Source organism: Crinia signifera, chromosome 1 (assembly GCF_055691185.1).
Source record: "Crinia signifera chromosome 1, ASM5569118v1, whole genome shotgun sequence".
In the NCBI taxonomy this organism is placed as follows: domain Eukaryota; kingdom Metazoa; phylum Chordata; class Amphibia; order Anura; family Myobatrachidae; genus Crinia; species Crinia signifera.
The window spans coordinates 64,509,646-64,529,768 of NC_139217.1; the positions used below are offsets into that span (position 1 = coordinate 64,509,646).

Below are 20,123 nucleotides of genomic sequence, written 5' to 3' on the forward strand. Positions count from 1 at the left end.
TCTATGGGCGGTATTCAATGAGGCTGATTCGCCAGGTTTTTATGGCGATTTTGTGCTATAAGGCGAATTTCTGACTAAAAACGGTGAATCACCCTATTCAATGACCAGATGGCGAATACATTTCAAGGTTTTTTTCGCCATGATTCACCGAGTAGCAATCGCTATCTTTTTATGGTGAAGTGGAAGGTGAACTTTTAAAATAAAGTGTTTTGTTTTTTACAATTGGTGTAAAAAAATCTGGAATTTTATTCTAAGGAGGGGCATGCTATTTTTATTCATGTGCTGTAAGCACATGAATATATATATTTAATTAAAAAAATATATATATATGTATATTTTTTTTACACAGACCAGCCAGCAGGGGGCCGGAGCCGAGCCGCTCATTAGATATTCATATATTCACTTCACCCGATCATTACATATGCATGATCGGGTGTAGTGAATATACACGGTCCCCTGCTGGCACCCCCGGGGGGCAGCCTGTGCTGCCTGGCACCCGGGGAGCCCACCTCCCCCCCACAAACGTTCTGGGGCAGGCAGGGAGACTTCCATCTCCCTGCCTGCCACCGTCCTCAGGCTCCCTGCGGCGTCCGCCACAGGAGCTCAAATTCGCCAGTCAGGGGCAGCGAGCCCCTGACTCGTTGAATACCGGAGCCGGCGAGGCTCCGGAACGCGGCGACCAGTGGCGAATGTGCAGCGAATCCTAAACAGGATTCGCTGCACGGCGCCGGTATTCACATTGAATACCGGCCTATATATTAAGAAGCATTCTCAACAGACAGTCCAGTTGCCATGATTCCCTTTTTATTTTGTTTTTATTTTTATGGTAATGTTATTATTATTTGTCATTTACATGATATGCTTTGTTCTATGGGGAAAAAAAAGAAACTGTTTGTGCCTTGGGTACTTCATCTATAATATCTCAATTTTAAGGGGTCAGAATTCTCTTTTTATCCCAAACAATCAGCACTTAGCCTCTTAATCACACAATCAGGAAGGTACAGATAATATTTTGATTAGCCTGCAATGATTCACTAAATGTGCAGCTTAAAATAAAAAAGAATCATCAACTTATCCATCATTTTTGATGAACTGATTCGACAATAATTACGCATGCTGCTCATCCAGGAGATGGAATTGCAATTCAGAGCCTTATTCAGATTTGTCTGGAGCTGCACACTGTGCTGCAAAGTACCGATAATGGGAACTTTGCACAGGTCCCGCGCGTGTGCAAAATAGGATGCAGGGCGGTTGCAGTGTGATCGACAGTCAGCTAACGATTAGGTGTTGGGGAGGGGATGATGATGGCACCCATTTAAAAAAAAAAGGAAGGTGTGATACCACCATTTGGGGCGAGAAAAGGCCAGGTATCTCTGTCATTGGACGGAGACGGTGTCATTGTGGAACAGCAGGATCAGGATATAAATAAAGCAGCACCAGGACTGATTAGATCCAGTCCAGGTTTTCCTAAGAGCTGATGTAAATCATGGTTTAGCTAATTCACAACACCTGTGATTTCCTGTTAAATGTCTGTTCAGAGCAGAGGCTCAGGGTTCCCAATGCCAGTTAGTGGCTGGGCAATAGGCTTGGGGTGTGGGAACTATGCTAGGGACCTCTGGAGTGTTGTACCCAAATTGTAATGCCTGTGACTTGCCTGCTGAAAAACCTGCTATGCTGTGACTATGAATTCTATTATATAAATGAGGGGGGAGGGGGGTTGGTTGGTCTAAAATATGTGTACATGATGTACTTTATGTGTTCCTGCTTGTGTGTATGGGTTAATTTTATTGATATCTTTTGTACTTTGAAGGTACAATCAACAACAACTTTATTAAATATTGATGCACACTGCACTGAATTCAATATAAAGGTGGCCTTACAAACAATAAGCCATCTGTGTCTAAATAATGCAAGTTTATCACTTTCACATTAAAGATTACTACAAGGTAAGGCACATGCCATAAACAGACCACAAAGGCATATAAATAATGTACTGTCCATCTATAAAGCAGTTTAACAAGGGTTATCAAAATTTCACTGGTGTGCAAAATTTCATCTTTTTATTGTTTTCTAAAGCGTTTTATTGTACCTGTGTGTTTATTGAGAAAGAAGTGTCTGTACACTGCAGTGTGCTGATGCTGTACTTTATTACAGCTAGCTGCTTTTTCCACTCCCTAATAAATAATTTAATGTAGAGTTTAGCAGAAGACAAAAAAACAACTTGTGATTGTCAGATGTTAGTATAAAATGTATACATTTCTAAAAATATATCTGCACCTAATCATTACTGATTTTTTACAGGTAAAATCATGTTACTGTCCAGAGTGCAAATCGATTTGCATCGATCAGCAGTTTAAAATTTGTGTTTTTACTATATTGTGTATATGCGGTGGGCATGGGCACCTACAGTTCTCCAGGCCTCGGGTAAAGAGTACTTGTCCACACACCCCCTCCCCCCTGTGTTGGCCAATACTAAAGTTAACTTTGCTTTTTGGATAATAATAGATCTGAAAAAAAGTACATAGGATTCAATCCTTAGAGGTGAATCATCGGAATAGGTATAACAAGGAGATGGGATAAATTGCTAAACTGAAGAAATCTGTTGACAGAGTCTATATGGACAGGTGACTAGGTCGGCGTCATATGTAGAATTATTCCTTAATGTGTTACATAGAACCTATTTGTCGCCACATCGCAGATACTTGATGGGACTAATTCCTGACTATCGATGCCTGTGATGTGGTATTCAGGGGGCGGAACTATTCCACTGCTTGTGGAAATGCCCAATAATACAGAGATTTTGGGTTCAGGTATGGAACTACACTACACAGTATCTAGTCTCGGCTATGTTGTTAACCCCTGAATTGGCAATCTTTGGAATCATGCCGGAGGGCACACGTATTAGTCAGGGAGCACGAAAACTTCTGATTATAATAGCAGCGACTACGAAGAAGTGTATACTACAATGCTGGTTGCACACTACAGCCCCACCATTCTCCCTTTTCCTTAGTAAATTAAACTATATTTTTAAAATGGAGTGGCTGGAAACATCCCTGAGAAAAGATATATATACTGAAAAGTTTTTTTAATACATGGGAAAGCTACATTGAAACGCAAACAAATGACATAAAGATTCAGGTTTGGAATTGTTTGCGAAATACACTATGGTATGAGGAGAGAGTGAACGCACAAGACCCACCGATCTATCTTTAGGGTAATAACATAGCCGATAGACAAAAGTCTAGATTTTTAACGACCTAAAAGGAGGGAATACAGATGGGGAAAAGGAACCGGACCCGACCAAACCATGCAGAAATTAAGTGAATGTCATTTTTTTTTTTTTTTTTATTGTTTTCGCTATTAGAGAGAGAGTACCCTAATGTTAGGAAGACGATTAGGTGTATTGAACTACTTTGTATTTGAAACTGTGCAATGTATACAAAAGAGGAAAAAAAATGAAATGTACTGATTTTCTTTGATATTACGCTTCAATAAAAGAAATTTAAAAATAAAATAAAAATTGTGTTTTTACTATATTGTGTATATGCGGTGGGCATGGGCACCTACAGTTCTCCAGGCCTCGGGTAAAGAGTACTTGTCCACACACCCCCTCCCCCCCTGTGTTGGCCAATACTAAAGTTAACTTTGCTTTTTGGATAATAATAGATCTGAAAAAAAGTACATAGGATTCAATCCTTAGAGGTGAATCATCGGAATAGGTATAACAAGGAGATGGGATAAATTGCTAAACTGAAGAAATCTGTTGACAGAGTCTATATGGACAGGTGACTAGGTAAAGACAATAAGTATTTCCCTGGAGGCTCGCATACATGGGCGTTGGATTTAGATATTCAACATGCCTTTGTAACGCCCTACAGTCAAAAATAGTGCAAGTGAATGAACATGTACAAACACACTCTGAAAAGTTTGCTTTGTTATGCAGATCTGCAACAATGCCTGCAATGCTCACGAGAGTTAATACACACCATTCTGTCGAGGCATTGAGAATATGTAGTGAGCACTCTTAATGCTGAGCACTGCAGATGTTGCCTAATCATTTACTACAAGATAGTGACATCACTAATGTGCTCTATCCTACCAATGACATCACTGGTTCCTAGCTGCTGATACACTGTGTTCAGCTTCAGCTAACAAAGTAGCTTCCTTCTCTGTGTGTAGGTAATGGGGGCATTTTAAAGAACATTATAGTCATTTAAAATTCTGTTAGCTTTGCAGTAGTAATCTGCAGTAATGAAGGCAAAAACCTTTGGTGCTGAAGATGTGATTCTTTTTTCTTAATCTTAAAATATAAAAAATGATGTTGAAAAATAATTAGTACGGGTATACACTTTTAGCCTTTCGGTAAGAATATCACATGTGTGCAATTAATTTAAACAGATTCACTTCATTACATTACTTTTCATTTTAATGAATATAAAAAAGACCAGTTAATAAGTAAATGATGTCGCCTCAAGGAATTTAGCAATGAGGAAATGTACTGGGAGAGCCCAGAAGAAAGACGGGCCTATATACTATACCAAAATAGAGCAGCTTTTGTTTAAAGTTTTGATCTTCGCACTGAATGTAAGTGATCTTAGCCTCTGAGCGGAGAGAAGGGAAGATGAGCAGCAATGGGGTCCGGGAGAAGACTGTAGAGCCTTAACTTGGAATTTTCTTTCATCAGTATGTGACTTGGTGGAATAGCAGGGGAGGGAATCAAAAAGACTTCCACGCCGAGAATACATATAATGAAAAACTAAATCATTCCTCTGAAAATTAGTGAGGCATGGAGGCATGCATTAAAAATAGTTAATAGCTGCTCCAATCTTTTGTTGCATTCGGTAAGATTGGAACAAGGGAGTATAGAATGTGGCTTTGTAGACGCTATTATTCTGAAATGTCATCCGTGCCTTGCTGAGTATCTTGAGTCTTCCCGGAGTGGCATTAGCAAACTCATACCGCCGAGCACGTTGACACACAACTGCGCGAGCAACTATAGTGCGGAATTGTTAAAGTTTTATATGGGTTCTAAAATTCTTCCAGAGCCAATTATTTTTCACATTTTTCGTTTTCTGCCTTGACATGAATTGCTGTTAGCAACAACAAAAGACAGAACTTACACAAAACTTCACTTGCAATATTAATCCATTAAAATATACTACTTGTTATTTTTTAAGCACAGCCTGTAGCATGGCAGTTGGGAGCTGATTGGCTGCTCCTCTTTCTCTTGCCACATTATCTCCAAGGCTTAGTACATCTCACCCAAATATAAAATCATACATGAATACTTTGGTGAATAACACTTTTCCAACAATAGAGGTATGGCCTATTCAATTCAGCGTGCTGTGCCTGGAGAACCTCAAAAACTGCCTACCATGGTATTGGGGTAATGTGCACAGCCAGGCATTGTAGTAATCTGGTGGCCCATTGTGCTGATCTGTGAATGGTAAGTCCTAAATACAGTTTGGGGCACAGGGACTTGGCAACTGTGGGGCATCCTATTGTAACACACAATCTAGCACTTTTTTGGCACCTAAATTGTTCTTCACCAATGCACTTTAATTTGTACCTCTCACTCATTGAACGCTCTCAACACTTCTTACTAATGTAACACCTATAACATTTAAACCACTAGTGTAATGACATGGGGCAGTTACTGTAGCTTGTATTGGCTTGGAAAGTCCCGTGCCCTGGACTTGAACCCTAATGGGGACCCACCAGATAAAGTCACCAGGTCAAGTTTGTTGGGCCACTTTTTTGGACAAAACTATTTTAAGAACCTCAAACGGACTCCATGTAAGTTAGATTGTGAGATTGCACCTGCCATTAGGCTGGTGCAAGTATTGATGGAGTGAGCAATAACAGACAAAACATTGACATCTAAAATGTCACCGGTCATATTACAACTGGGATGGCTGAACCAGTCCTCAAGACCTATCAACGGTCCATGTTTTCCAAATCCCCTAGCTGGTGCACAGCTGTAGTCATTACTACTGTTAACTGTCACATTTTCAAAAATGCTGCATTCATTCCTACTACAGATCCACAGGTTGTCTGAAAAACATGAACTGCTGGTAGATCTTGAGGACAGGTTTGGCCACGCCTGTTTTACAAAATACAAAGTTGCAGAAAGTGTCATATCAGACGCAAACTACTACAACAGGGGAAGGGGTGATACTATTAATTGCAGTCATGATATCGGGAACAAATGCAAGACCAGCCATAGCAGTCAATATATATATATATATATTGAAACAGGCCTAAATTGTGAAAAACACAAATAGATCTTTCAAGTATTCCATTTAGGAAAGCTTATGAGGTTAAATGTATATGTTTACTGATATCAGGTGTAGGCAGAATTCTCACACTGATGTCAACACGTATTTGATACACCTACAGTATATTGAGGTCTACCAGCCGATCAACTTCTAACTGTCATATAGGGGTATATTCAATGCACGTCGGAACTGCCGTCTTGCCGAAAAACTGGCAGTTTTCGACATGAATAGATCAGAAGGGGTTCCGATCTATTCAATACAATCTTTTTTTTTTTTTTTTTTTCGGCAGGTCGAAATGTTTTGCCATTTTTTTAAATTCTGTGCAAACAGCTGTTTTTTTTTTATTGCTGCCAGTTGATTATTCCAAATAGGATCATAGCATATACGCAAGCAAATGGCACTTCTTTACTTAGGAGTATTTTCTTTTATATATACTGTACTCTAAAATATTATTTTTGCTTACAATGCCGTAAGATTGACAATTCCAATAATAAAAAAAACCCCAACAAAACAAAGAAAAATGTTACCAGAGTTTGCTACGATGATCTGTGAATCACCTTGCCAGAAAAAAAGTTGACAAGAGCATCAAATTGTTCATCAAGTGGTATAAATTGTCTCTATTATCCCTACATGAGCATTGGCACTGTGGGGAAATCTCAAGTGAATTGACTTTCATGATAGAATAACACAGAGATTTTGTTGATGGAAAAAGAGATGTATAGGAGATACAGAAATGAAGGTGAGGAACGAAGAAGCAAGTGAATTAAAGGGCTTGTCCATTGATTTTTTTTTTTATCCAATTGACATTGCCTACATGAAAAAGCTGACCTGCCAAAATAGTTTGTCAGTTTGTCACCTTAAAGCATACATGCATAGTATTGGGTCTGGAGGTGAGGTCTAAGAAGTAGGAGCAGTGTTGGACTTGGGCATAAAAAGCCCACTGGGGGAGTGCAGTTTTAGGGCCATATGCTTAGGGGTGTGGCCACTCTACAGAGAGGGCGTGGTCAGCCACCAAAGACGCCATTAAAGAGCGTGGGTCACTTGATAAATATATTTATACTGCAGAGTAATATTCAGGAGGCCAGAAAGTTTTGGAATATCCCACATAATGCTCCCTTATTAGGGTTCAACTAGTGGTCTTCACTATTCACTATTATAGAGCAGGGGTGGCAAAGCCGGTCCTCGAGCTCTACCAACAGTCCACATTTTCCAGACCACATTCTACAGATCCACAGATGGCCTGAAAAATGTGAATTGTTGGTAGATCTTGAGGACCGGATTGTCCACCCCTTGTACAGAACCTGGTTATCGGTCAGGCCTAATTCAGATACTGGATGAACAGTGGTACTAGGGGCAAAGTATCAATGTCCGGTACTTTGAGCATGTGCAGGACCCCTACAGCGCATGTGCAGTATGGATCCTGTGTCGTCAGACACACTATGGCTGCAGGCATTAAGAGAGTGACAGTATTCAGCCATGGCGACAGCAGCTGTAATCTTGAATAGTGACTGGGAGTTGTCCATTCAGATACAGAAAAAATGGTTTGTTTTATGGGGGCTTGTTACAGGAGTGTTGTGGTTGTGTCGCTGCAGTATGTGTGTGCCATAACTACCTATCCTCCCGGTATGGCCAGGAGGGTACTGAAAATCGGGTATCCCTCCCGCCCCCCCCCAGCAGGGTGGACAAACCCAGCATTTAGCTGGGCCCCCATATTAACCTCCACACCCCCTTCATCTGCCGGTCAAATATCGTCACTTGCGGCTCTTTGCGGGGCAAAAAAGATGCAAATCGAGGCATATAGTACCACCCCCTCCTGAGGAGCCATGAATCATTCCATTTAAAGGGAAGGGGGTGGGGATTAATGATTATCCCACCCCCACCCAGTGGAAAAGCTCTGGGTTGAAAGTAGGCAAGTATAATGTGTACACTGATAATAAATTGCTCACACAGGAGGCCATACTAACCTGCACCTACCACTAAGTCTCGATAGTGTGACCAGATTGTATTACAGAGTCTACAGACACTGATAGTGGGCCTCTTACAGGGGTAAGTTATTTAATGGTATCCCTCAATGCCTATTAAATGTGCTTAAGCGCTGACAGTCCAACAAATTATGGACTGTTCACTTGGGACCTTTGGCTCTGACCGTTCCTACAGCGCGAAGAAGCTGTAACGCTCTGTACGATACATTGCAGTTCTTCCGAAGCACTGGTATGCACACTGAGCCGCAGGGACGCTGCTGTAGCGAGGAGAATGTATGGGGTTTTGCCTAAGCTTTAACAAGCATTATTGTTCAACGCCTTTAATTATAACAGATGGAAATTCTTCTCACATGATTATGTAGCAAAAAGGTAGAACATGAAATAAAACTTGCTGGAAACAGACATGGGCTTAAAAAAGAATATCAATTAAAATGAGGGACAACTAGAGAAAAGGCAACAAAAAAAAATTCAGACGGATAAAACAACAACTTTGTTTATTGCAGCTTTGCACTATGGTGTGTTTTGCAGCAGCTATATAAAAGAAAACTCCACATGTATAGAATAATCATGGCTGCATGTCCCTTGCACAGAGCCATATTAATGGAAAGGCACAATGGGCAGCCTTTAAGCAGGTGCCGAAGGTGGTCAGAGCCATAAAGGAGCATTCTCTATCTGCCCCAGCTTGTAGCAAGCCAGTGAATGGCTGCGAGCATGCAGATTGGATGATGGCTGGAGCTATCCACCAATCAGAGTTCACAGTCTTCCATTTATGGAAGCATGTGGACAGATGGCGCAGGATCTCAGGATGGACAAATTATGTTTTTTTTTTAATTGGTTGCTGTTAAGGGGTGTGTCTGGGCCAAAGTGCATTACTTTGGCCATTACCTACAATGTTGTAGCCCTGGGCTAGCAGTGCCTAGGTTGCACGTCACGAAGCACGTCACGAGTTTAGGGGAATGTGTTGGCACTGCCGCCCTGCTACAGCTCTAATCATTTACGTATAACTGTACTAAAAAAAGCTCAACTCGGTATTTGTGAAATATTTCTAGAATGTGGCGGACATTACTGAAAGAACATAGTGCACGAGTGAGTGACGGAATGTGAAGCATGAGGGCTACATAAAGATCACTCTTACTTTTGTCTCGTGTTGTATTGTAAAATATAGGCACACAATCAAGGGAACCTCTACATTCCATATACGAACGTGTTGGACGCGTGATTGGGCTGAATGCCATATTTAATGCAATATGCACATCAGACACTTGTTTATGCATTGTGGGGCTCTCAGTATTGAAAACATGTAACAATTATTTGTCTATATTAATCTAATACTATGGATAATATTAATTATAATATTATCCATAGTATTTATAATGATCAACTCCGAGAAAGAAACAGAGGGCCTGACTCATAAAGAAAAGGCCGATGTTTGCACAGTTGAGCGACTACTGTAGTACATGTGCCGTGATGGGTTTGGGATGGCGGTCACAGTGAGAAATTGTTCACAGTAATTGACATTCAGTGAATGTTTATGGGAGGTAACGGGGGACGTTGACTGTTCAAATGTGGGCTTGTGCAACAAGTGACCGCCAATTTGCAGTTAGTCAGTTGTCCGAAGATGAGCAACTGAAGGTTTGCTAAATGGTCTAATGGTGAGCAATCAAAGATTTGCTCAGTGGACTGATGGTGAGCAATCGAAGGGTTGATCAGTGGTCTGATGATGAGCAATCGAAGGGTTGATCAGTGGTCTGATGATGAGCAATCGAAGGGTTGCTCAGTGGTCTGGTAGTGAGCAATCAAAAGGGTTTCTCAGTGGTCTGATGATGAGCAATCGAAGGGTTGCTCAGTGGACTGATGGTGAGCAATCGAGGGAGTGCTCACTGGTCTGATGGTGTGCAATTGAAGGGTTGCTCAGTAGACCGATGATGTGGCCAGCATTGAGTCTATGTACACAAACGGCTGTGCCATTAGCATATTTTCACAGATCCACTGTGTCCGAATACACAATTATGATTGCAACTGTGTCTATCTGTCAACCAGGCCTATGTAAGACTGGGAGAAAGAGATGAATCGGTAGATAACTTAGTAAAAGATTACTGTGAGCAGAAAGGACTGCAAATAGGAATAGCCTGACTGTAATGAACTTTGGAAAAAAATAGGTGTTTTTAGGGCCAACTGTGAGAGCGATTACCTATCAAAAGACACCTTTTTCTGGGACTGTACCCATTTTGGGTGGGCATAGGAGCATATATTCTCCAATGGTCATGGTTTGGACATACCTTGGGTAGATGAGGGTTGTTGCTTATTTTGTACCAAATATCAAAAAAGGGGCATGAGCCAGTTCAACCCACAATTAAGTGTGGCCATATTTCACATTTATTCACAGATTTTTGAATGCAGTCCCATACAAACAAACATGAGTCTAGCTGCAAGGTGGGCATGTTGAGGTGCAGCATACCCTTCATGCGACAAATATAAATTACCCCTAAATAAAGGACGAGATATATAGAAAGCTGCAAAGCAAAAAAAGCACGCATCTGGGCAAGACCATGTTTCACTGCAGGGGATACAGTCGGTTGGTCGACCCAAATATGGTCGCCACACTGCAAGGTCAACATGGGACAAGGTCAACAGGTCATTAGGTCGACACTTGCATTAGGTCGACATGGTCTAGGTCGACAGTCAAAAGGTTGAAATGGGGTTTTTCACTGTTTTTTTGAGCCGACATGCGGTATTCCATGCCCTGCCATCCACTAGGGCGTAGTGGGAGAATAAAATAGTGTCCATGTCGACTGTGTCAACATCCAGGTAAAAAAACAGTGAAAATCCCATGTCGACCTTTTGTCTGTCTACCTAGACCATACATAATGCTTGTGTCGGCCTAATGACCTGTTGACCTTGTCCCATGTCGACCTTGCAGTCTGTCGACCCAACGGTGTCAAACTAATGACTGTCGAACATCTTTAGGTCAACCCAATGATCCATACCCCACTGCAGGTAGGGCAGATAACGTGCAGGGATATTTATATTTAGGTGGGTTATATTGTTTCTGTGCAGGGTATAAAATGATTGTTTAATTTTTACGCTTTAATTTCATATCAGTTTGAACGCACCACATGCAAATTTGAAATGTTCCGTATGTGTTGCATCTTCCCCACCTGCAGTGCAATCGTGTGCTTGATTACTTCACTAACAAACCTGAGGCCCAAAGTTACTCAGAGGGTAAATATTTATCTATAAATAACATAAACCACTGTTGGATTATGGGCATTAAGGGTAGACTTGATAAACACAGAGGAAGACAATAACAAGCAAGTCTAGTTCTGTAGCCATTCTTCCATCAAGATTTATGGGAATCTACAGCATAGACGTCTTCCTTCTATGATACTATGACAACACACCGTTGTCATATTGAGTTATGACACTGAAAGACACAAAGGTCTAATTAAAAGGCAGGGTTCCTATTAGGGATGTGATTTATTGTCCTATAGTTTACACTAACACATCTCTGACCATTTATTGGATGGTACCATTGTTTCTTACAATAAACTAGCATCAAAAGTGATGTTGCCAATAGCAACCAATAAGATTCTATTCCGTCTATCATTTCTCTGTTGCCTCCTACAAAATGAAAGACACCTTGCTTTGGGCAACATATTTTTTTTTTCATTTTTAGAAACGTTAGTAAATTAACACCTACATCAAGTTGTATACAGTATAAAGTGTTTCCATATAAATGTATAAATATTATTATTTTGCAAGATATAACTTTTTAATTTCTATGATCAAACTATATAAGAGGGATGGCCGTCGACAATCGATGATTCAAATCATCCATGTTTAAGGCCGATGTTGAATTTTTTTGCCATTGATGGGGGAGAACCAGATGGTTACCCTCCATTGATATCAAGGGGCCTGGACACGGACCATAGCTCCGCCTCTGACACTCATGAAAGCCCACCCCTGTGTTTTGATTGTTCCACAGGCCAATCAGTCAAAGAAATTGGACGACTTTCAATAGGTAAAAACATTGAACTTTCAATAGGTAAAAACATTGATGTCATCCATTGTATAGTATACCGCTATCGATGGTCAGTTGCAACGATGGCCATCCCTACTATATAATAGATGCAGAAAATCTGTCCCATTTCCGCAATGTGTGCGCAGTGGAACCCTGGGTGGGTGTACTACCCAGAATGTTACTAGCAAAAATGTTGTCTTGGGGCACTGGGTGTGTGTGTGTGTGTGTGTGTGTGTGAGAGGGGGGGTTGTTAGGGTTAGGCTGTTTGAGGAGACAGCTAGCAGGCTGCAGGAATGGGATAGTTAGGGTTAGGCTGTGAGAGGTGTGGGTTAGAATCAGCGTCTATGTTACAATATTTACCAAAATCTGCCTGGATTTTGAACATCAGGATTTGAGTACCGGGATTCTAACCATCTGCATGCTGAACGCCGGATATCACACCCAGCTCAGCAGTATAGGCAGTCAAATTGCAAGATATAACTGTCTGGGGTTCATATTATCATTTTATTTAGTATTATTGTTACTATTGTTAAAACTATTAGCATACCAATAGTCAAGTTCATGGAATAATTGGATAATTCATGGCAAACTGTCTTTTTTTTTTTTTACTTATACCAATCAATAGTCCATTTAGTCACAACATTTTTGTTTTTATGATCCAACTTTTTTTTTGAATCCTCGAAGATTCCGCTATTTTTTAGACGGCACCGATCACTATAATAGCTACATACTTTAACGTACTAGACCAATGAGCAAAATGACCAACATTGTAAATGTTGCGAAAGAAAATAATATCCCTTGTAATAATAACGAGTGTTCACCCAAATTAAACTTTCAGTTCCTCATATGGGAAATGGGAAAAAGAAAAAACTTTCTGGATAAACGTAGGTTTATGTGATAACAGAAAACGTCATTTATTCAGTCTACAGAACCTAGCAGCATTGTGAATGTGATATTTATCTGTTTTATGCATTGATCAATTTACAACTTTACAAAATAAAAGTACACATAAAAAACAGAGATAAGAAAATATATAGAAAGAAAATATATGCAGACATACTACAGCAATATTGATTGAAGCAAAATACATTAATGGTGGGATGTAACACAGACCGAGTTTGCCGGAGGTGCGGGTAGGCGGCAGAACCCAAATCGTTTTTTTTTTTAATGGCAATCATTTACAAGACAATACCACGCCATGTAAATGATTGACGGTTTAAAAAAAAACATCCAAGTCCGGCCAGGAATCTGCATCTCCGCCAATTTTGGACCCTATTACATCCCACTGCATATAGGAGCTATGGTGACATTTGCAGGCCTAGCATTGAAAGGGTTGTTTGCATACAAGCTTACAGCAAGCCGCAGAACACCTGAGGTGTCCAATCAAAGTTATTTTCATTATGTAGCTCAAAAATGCTAATAATGTATATTGGTGCCCCTAATTAGTCATTATGCAAGAGGGGGGAGGGGGGCAGCGGAAAGAGCGTGAGGCACAAACTTATTGCACTGGTTATGATGCTCAGCTTTTAACACGAGCATCTGCGCTACTTCAGTTACATACCAATTTTTTTCACTTGATCCAGATGATAAGGCCGACATGAGGAAATCAAAACAAAAAATGTGACTGGAAAAGAAAATTTGAAAAGTAAAAAATATGCACAACATAAAAAAAAACATAAGTACAAACGAGAAAAGAAAGGAACAAGTAAAATGTGACAACATTAGCAGTGTGCGAGCTCTGTAACGCAAGAAGCGAGCACCACGTGATCAATATGCTTCCGCTTTAGGAATCTCAATTGCATTAGCTATTAAAAGATAATGCTTTAGGGCATTTCATTACCACTCTATAGCTTAAAGTATATTTTCTCCTTTTGCATTGCTGCTGCGAACCGTAGACATTCTTTTTTTTGTTTTATACAAACTTGAAGCTATTTTTCCAGAATAATTTGTCTATTTCTGTCACTGTCTTTACATACTTTCTTTATTAAGTAGTATTTCATAACCCCTCATTGTCACTAACAGCAGTGGCTGCAGCCCCAACCATGTAGTGCTGTGGGACGGTCACTCACAGCTATGCTGTGTTTATAACTTGTAGGATGGGAGGCCTAGGGGTGTGGATGGTTCCCCGAGGGTTATACAGGAATACAGGGGGCACCAGGTGGCACCCAGGAATCAACAATTCACACATCCCTAAAGGCCCCCATACACTAGGGCGACTTGTCCTTAGGACAAGTTGCCCCCGACTTCCCCCTGAGCTTCCCCGGCTGCTCAGTCCTCCATGGACTGCCTGTGATTGGCTGAGCGCTCTCTCAGCCAGTCAGCAATTGGCTGAGAGAGCGCTCAGCCAATCACAGGCTGCCCATTCATTGTATAGGCTTTTTTTTTCTAGCACTGACAGCTCCCGCCGGCTCCCCCTGCCCGGCTCTATGCCGCCTGTGTCCCCCGCAGCGTCCCCAGCAGCGGGGGACACAGACGCTGTCCCCGCAGCGTTACCAGCAGCGGGGGACACAGACGCTGTCCCCGCAGCGTCCCCAGCCCCCCTGCTCCCACCTCTGTAGCCCCCCCCCCCCCCTGCTCCCCAGGTTTTTTACATGTGATAAATCAGACACCCTCTTGATTTATTTATTTTTTGTCAATTTTTTTTTTATTGTGTGAACCTGCGCGGCAGGTGGTAGCAGTGGGCAAAGTGCTGCTGCTGCCGGAGGTTGACTGCTGCTGCCACTGCTGAGGGAGAAGGGGACCTTGCACGGCTGTGAGAGCGTCTCAGCAATGATGCGGTAGGAGGGTACCCAATGTCGGTGTTAGCAGGGGACTGGCGCTGCTGCTGGTGGAGGTGACCAGCGCGGCTGCAGGAGTAAGAGACCAAGCACGGCGTGTCCCCCCTGCCTAGCAGCTCCATCCTCCCTCTGGCATGTGAAGCTCCGCCAGGTGCCTCCATCCCAGGTGCCTCTGTCCCAGGTCCCATCTCCACCCGGAAGCTAACTCTCCTCTCCTCCATCCTCACACGTTCATCATGCTGCGGCTCCTCTCTCTCCTGTCCCCGCCAAAGCCTGCCATTAAGCTGCGGCTTCTCTCCTCGTCCCTGCTGAGCCCAATGGCAGCACTGCACCTCTCTCCTTCCCTCCCATCTTCAGCAGCAACAGTGGCAGAGAACGGATACCTTATGCCATGCTGCAAAAATGTGAGCATTCCTGTAAGGGACACTACCGATGTCATTGTGTAAGGGGCACTAATGGGAGCAATAACTATATGCAGGAGTACTGCAGAGCATTACATGTAGCATAATTTGTAATGGGCATCACAGTGTGTGACACAATGCGTAATGGGCAGTACAGTGTGCGGCATAATATGTAGTGGGCATTATGGTGTGCGGCATAATGTGTAATGGGCATTATGGTGGGTGACAATGTGTAATGGGCATTACGTTGTGTGTGAATGTGTATTTGACATTATGGTGTGTGAATGTGTAAAGGGCACTACAGTGCATTTTTTTGTGTGTGTTTGGGGGGCCCAATCCATATTTTTGCACCTGGGCCCACAACTCACTTGTTCCGCCTCTGGTGTCATATTTATGCAGGTTGGGGGCACATACGTCCATTATCCTGCATAGTCCCACCCATTAACCATGCCAAAGTACAGAGGTGTCATGGGACCCATCCAGTAAGCACCAGCTGCACTTATCGGTTACTGCAAAAGGAAGAGAAGGATGTCGTGGGACATAGTTCCAGGAGGACAGGTAAGGATGCACCATGGTGAGGACAGGACGCCAGCCTCCCACAACACTACCCTGCACCTCTCACCCCCCGGCATTCCTCTGGGTCCAGTCCAGACTAATTTGTGTGATGTCATCACACCATACACCTAATGGGGGGGGGCGGCGGCTAAAAATGTTGTGCCTAGGGGCAGCTCGGCCCCTAAATCCACCCCTGGCCATAGATCAACCTCGGCAATCCCGGCTGTAGAAATCTGTGGGCGACTTTGAAACCCAAAAACAAGTGTTTGTCTACATAAATATGTTTGAAGACGCAAACAAGGAAATGTAATAATTTCCCAGTTTGCCACTGGTGTGGGATGATATTTAGGTGATAATCATTTAAAAGGCATGGCTTTACACTGTAAATGATTGCCGCTTTTAAAAAAAAAACCTCAGAGATGGGCCCAGCATCCCTCGACTTAGGCAAACTTGGATCCCATTACATTTCCCCAAAGGAAAAAAAAATCCACTCCAACAAAATAAACATTACAATCAATAAGTAAATGGAAATAACCACTGACAATTGGAGGTAGTCACGGTCATATCTACGTGCTATCATGGCAGTTGATACCAATGTGAAATATTTTTTTTCTATGAACATAAATACATGTTTCCTTAACATTAAAATAAAATGTAACTTTCCCAAGTGCTACCATCAGGCAAAAGTAAACAGTTTGTTAAAGGGAAAAAAAAATTGAATGAGGGAACAGAGAGAGATACAATATCTCCCACAAAGGCAATTAGTTAATGCAGGTATACGATAACATCACAGGATATGAAAACGTTATCAATACGAGACAATATTTTATCTCTGTTGAACATGTTCCTGATTAGGTAATATGCTGAGCACAGAAAAAGGCACATCCAGATGATAAAACACAAGGAGAAAGTATAGCTACTGTACAAACACAGAGGAACAAGTACAATAGTAATAACCAGCATATCAAATAACTAAAATAGAAATACATTTTTGCTTTTGGTAAAACATATAAAACTGTCATTACTGATTATAACTTAAATATTAGGGGTTCTAATTATTACTAAGACAAGATAATTTATTTCCTTACTGGTTTTCTATTCACAAATACAAGACAAACATCTTGTATTTATGTTCCTGAGACATATAGCATAGAAACATAGAATTTGACGGCAGAAAAGAACCACATGTAGTGTTCATTCTAGCACCCGCCATCATTGAAAACCCATGCAGTTCCCCTCCCTGCCTGGGGTGTCGCTGTCTGCTGTGGTGTTTCTAGCACATGTGTGGTTTGCCTATCAGTGCTGATATACAGACCACACTAAGCTAGAAGCACTACAGCAGACAGTGACACCCCAGACAGGGAAGAGGAACTGCATGGGTTTTCAAATATGGCGGGTGCTAGAATGAACACTACACATGGCCCATTTAAACTGCCCATACACAAACTTACACAATAGGGTTAACATTTTGCCAGGAACCAAATGATTTACCAGTATAGGTTTAGTATGTGGGAGGAAATATGGAGAGAATATACAAACTTCGCACAGTTAGGATCAGAATAAGACCTGTGACCTCAGTACTGTGATGCAGTAATGGCTTTTCATTATCCATACTGTACCAGAATATTTTGCATTCATATCACAAATACTTGGGGCGGTATTCAATTCGGTTTTACTACTGTTGGAATGTCCCAACATTCGGAATCCCGGGCTGTTTTCATTCTGCTTGACAGATAATCAATAGGTGGAATTCAATATTCCGCCTGCCAAGTGTCGAAAAGTGGGCAGAACGGCGAAAACATCCGTATATTCGACGATCTGCAGCCGCCTCCGACAAAACAGATCCATCTTGTTTTAAAATCGGTTCTATTTTTTTTCAGATTGCCCTGTTGGAAATAATTAATCCTGGTGAAGTGAAAGAGTGGCCAGTGACAACGCACCAGCTAATCAGCTCTTAAATTGTAATTTTTCAAACTCCACCTGTAAGTTGACAGTTAACAGCTGATTTGCTGGTGCGTTATCACCGGCCACTTTTCACTTCACCAGGCTTAATAAATCTGCTCCACTCTAACTTAAACAGTATTATGCATTTACACTATCGAACACAATAAAATGTTACTAGTATAAGTTTATTGCTTTAACACTATGGGTGAAATTTAATAGAATGAGAGATTCAGAAAGTGAGAGATTTGGTAAGAAATCTTCAGGGTTTTTTTTAAAGCGGCAATCATTTACACCGCAAAACCAGTTTGATTTTGAAGTAAAAAAATATTCAGGTCTATTGTTTTTTTTTTTTTTTTAATGAAGTTTACACTCTAAGGGGGTATTCCATTGAGTGCCATTTTTTTAGTTAGACATAAACATGCACTAATTTGGCCCCTTGGTATTCAATTGCGGTAGTTTTTGCACGGTTTTGAATACATTTTCATCCATTTCTTTCACTTTTTTTAAGGGGGCAAATCAGCATGGGTGAAAATGGACCTGAAATTTATCAAAATTGCCAACAGTTGTCGAAAATACGTGGATTGCCAGCAAATTCGACCATTGATGTTCTTTTCAACCGTGTCAGATTTTTCGACAAGTTGAACAATCATCACAAGCTTTGAGTATGGCGAATCAAACTCACCCCAAAAGTGGCCGAAAAATTTCAGATTTTTTTTGACTGGTTGAAAATACAGTGTTTCCTAGACACATGGACACAGTGTATATATATATAGCCAGGCTTATCTTCCTCTCCCGCCGCTCTAACTCTGCTACTCCCCTTCAACAAAATCTGCACTGGCTTCCATTCCCCTACAGAATCCTCTTCAAACACCTCACACTCACATACAGGGCCATCTCTAATTCCATTGCTCCATATATCTCTAAACTCATCTCCATTCATACACCCTCCCGCCCTCTACGGTCAGCTGACGACTGTCGTCTCTCCTCCACCCTGATCACTGCTTCCCATGCTAGAGTACAGGACTTTGCCCGTGCTGCACCCCTTCAGTGGAACGCACTCCCTCGCTCCATTAGACTCTCCCCGACCTTGCAAAGCTTCAAATGGGCACTGAAAACTCACATATTCATCAAAGCGTACCCTTCCACTGCATAAACCAGCTGGTTCTCCGACCCCTTGCCTGTTTACATCCTGCTATCTAACCACCACCCCCTCGCTTGCACCTCTTGTAATCTGTCTGTCTCCCCTTCCTACTAGATTGTAAGCTCCTCCGAGTAGGGCCCTCTTCCCTCCTGTTGTCAAAGCCCACTTCTCTTCACATTTCACTCACAGCTCTCCTTTACTCCAACACTCAGTGACCATCTTCATACTCATCTCCATCATTGGCCTCAAGCCTCTAGTTGTATGTTGATTGAGTCCTCACTACTTACATTTAAGCTGTAATGTGTATTGAACTGTGGTGCTCTTTATTTGTACTGTATTTTTGTTATTTATTCAATGTTATGCCAAGTTTTGTCTCCCTGTATTGTTCCTTTGTACGGCGCTGCAAAACACTTGTGGCGCCTTATAAATAAAATTATAATAATAATAATAATAATAATAATATATATACAAAACTATAGTGTATATTACTGGGAATTTGGCGCTTGCCAGTTACTGGGGATTTGGCACTCGCTGGTGCGTATGCAGTGCACACACACTAACTGTGGGCACGTAAGTGTCACGGTTAGTGGAAAACCAATGGCTAACACATCTGTATCTGATCCAGTCCCCGGCTACATACATTCAGGTAATACTTATCATGTGTGGTTACACCCCAAATACTGCCGATTGGGAGGATATCCTGCAAATAATAAATAGTGTTTAATATTTGGCCCTACGGGGGAGATATAATTTTTTTTATTGGCGTCTGTCAGAGCAATTCAATTGTTGCTCTGTTCGGTTCCCCATTACTTGTGATGTTCCCAAAAGCACCAGGTTTAGCCACCCATGTGCATGGTAAAACGATTAAATCGCACACTATGTTTCACCCATGTGAATTGGCATCTATTGTACATGTTTTCAATGAGCTGTTATAAAAGCATATCTATCTATCTATCTATCTATCTATCTATCTATCTATCTATCTATCTCCCTCTATTTATCCATCCATTCATCCGTATGATAG

General features: G+C 41.6%; 1 protein-coding gene across 13 annotated transcripts in view; it reads right to left on the reverse strand.

Annotated features, from left to right (window-relative positions):
- Positions 1-20,123, reverse strand: part of PCDH7 (protocadherin 7) — a 656,577-nt gene that overhangs the window by 621,762 nt on the left and 14,692 nt on the right. For 2 of the 13 annotated variants that reach the window (XR_014460667.1, XM_083158908.1), the window contains exon 2: positions 13,843-13,905. The exons of the other annotated variants lie outside the window; for them this stretch is intronic. Coding sequence is in view for 1 of the 2 variants with exons in the window: in XM_083158908.1 (XP_083015034.1) it covers positions 13,888-13,905 (18 nt within the window). In the remaining variant the exon portion in view is untranslated. The remainder of the gene's footprint in view (positions 1-13,842; positions 13,906-20,123) is intronic. 13 annotated transcript variants of the gene reach the window in all.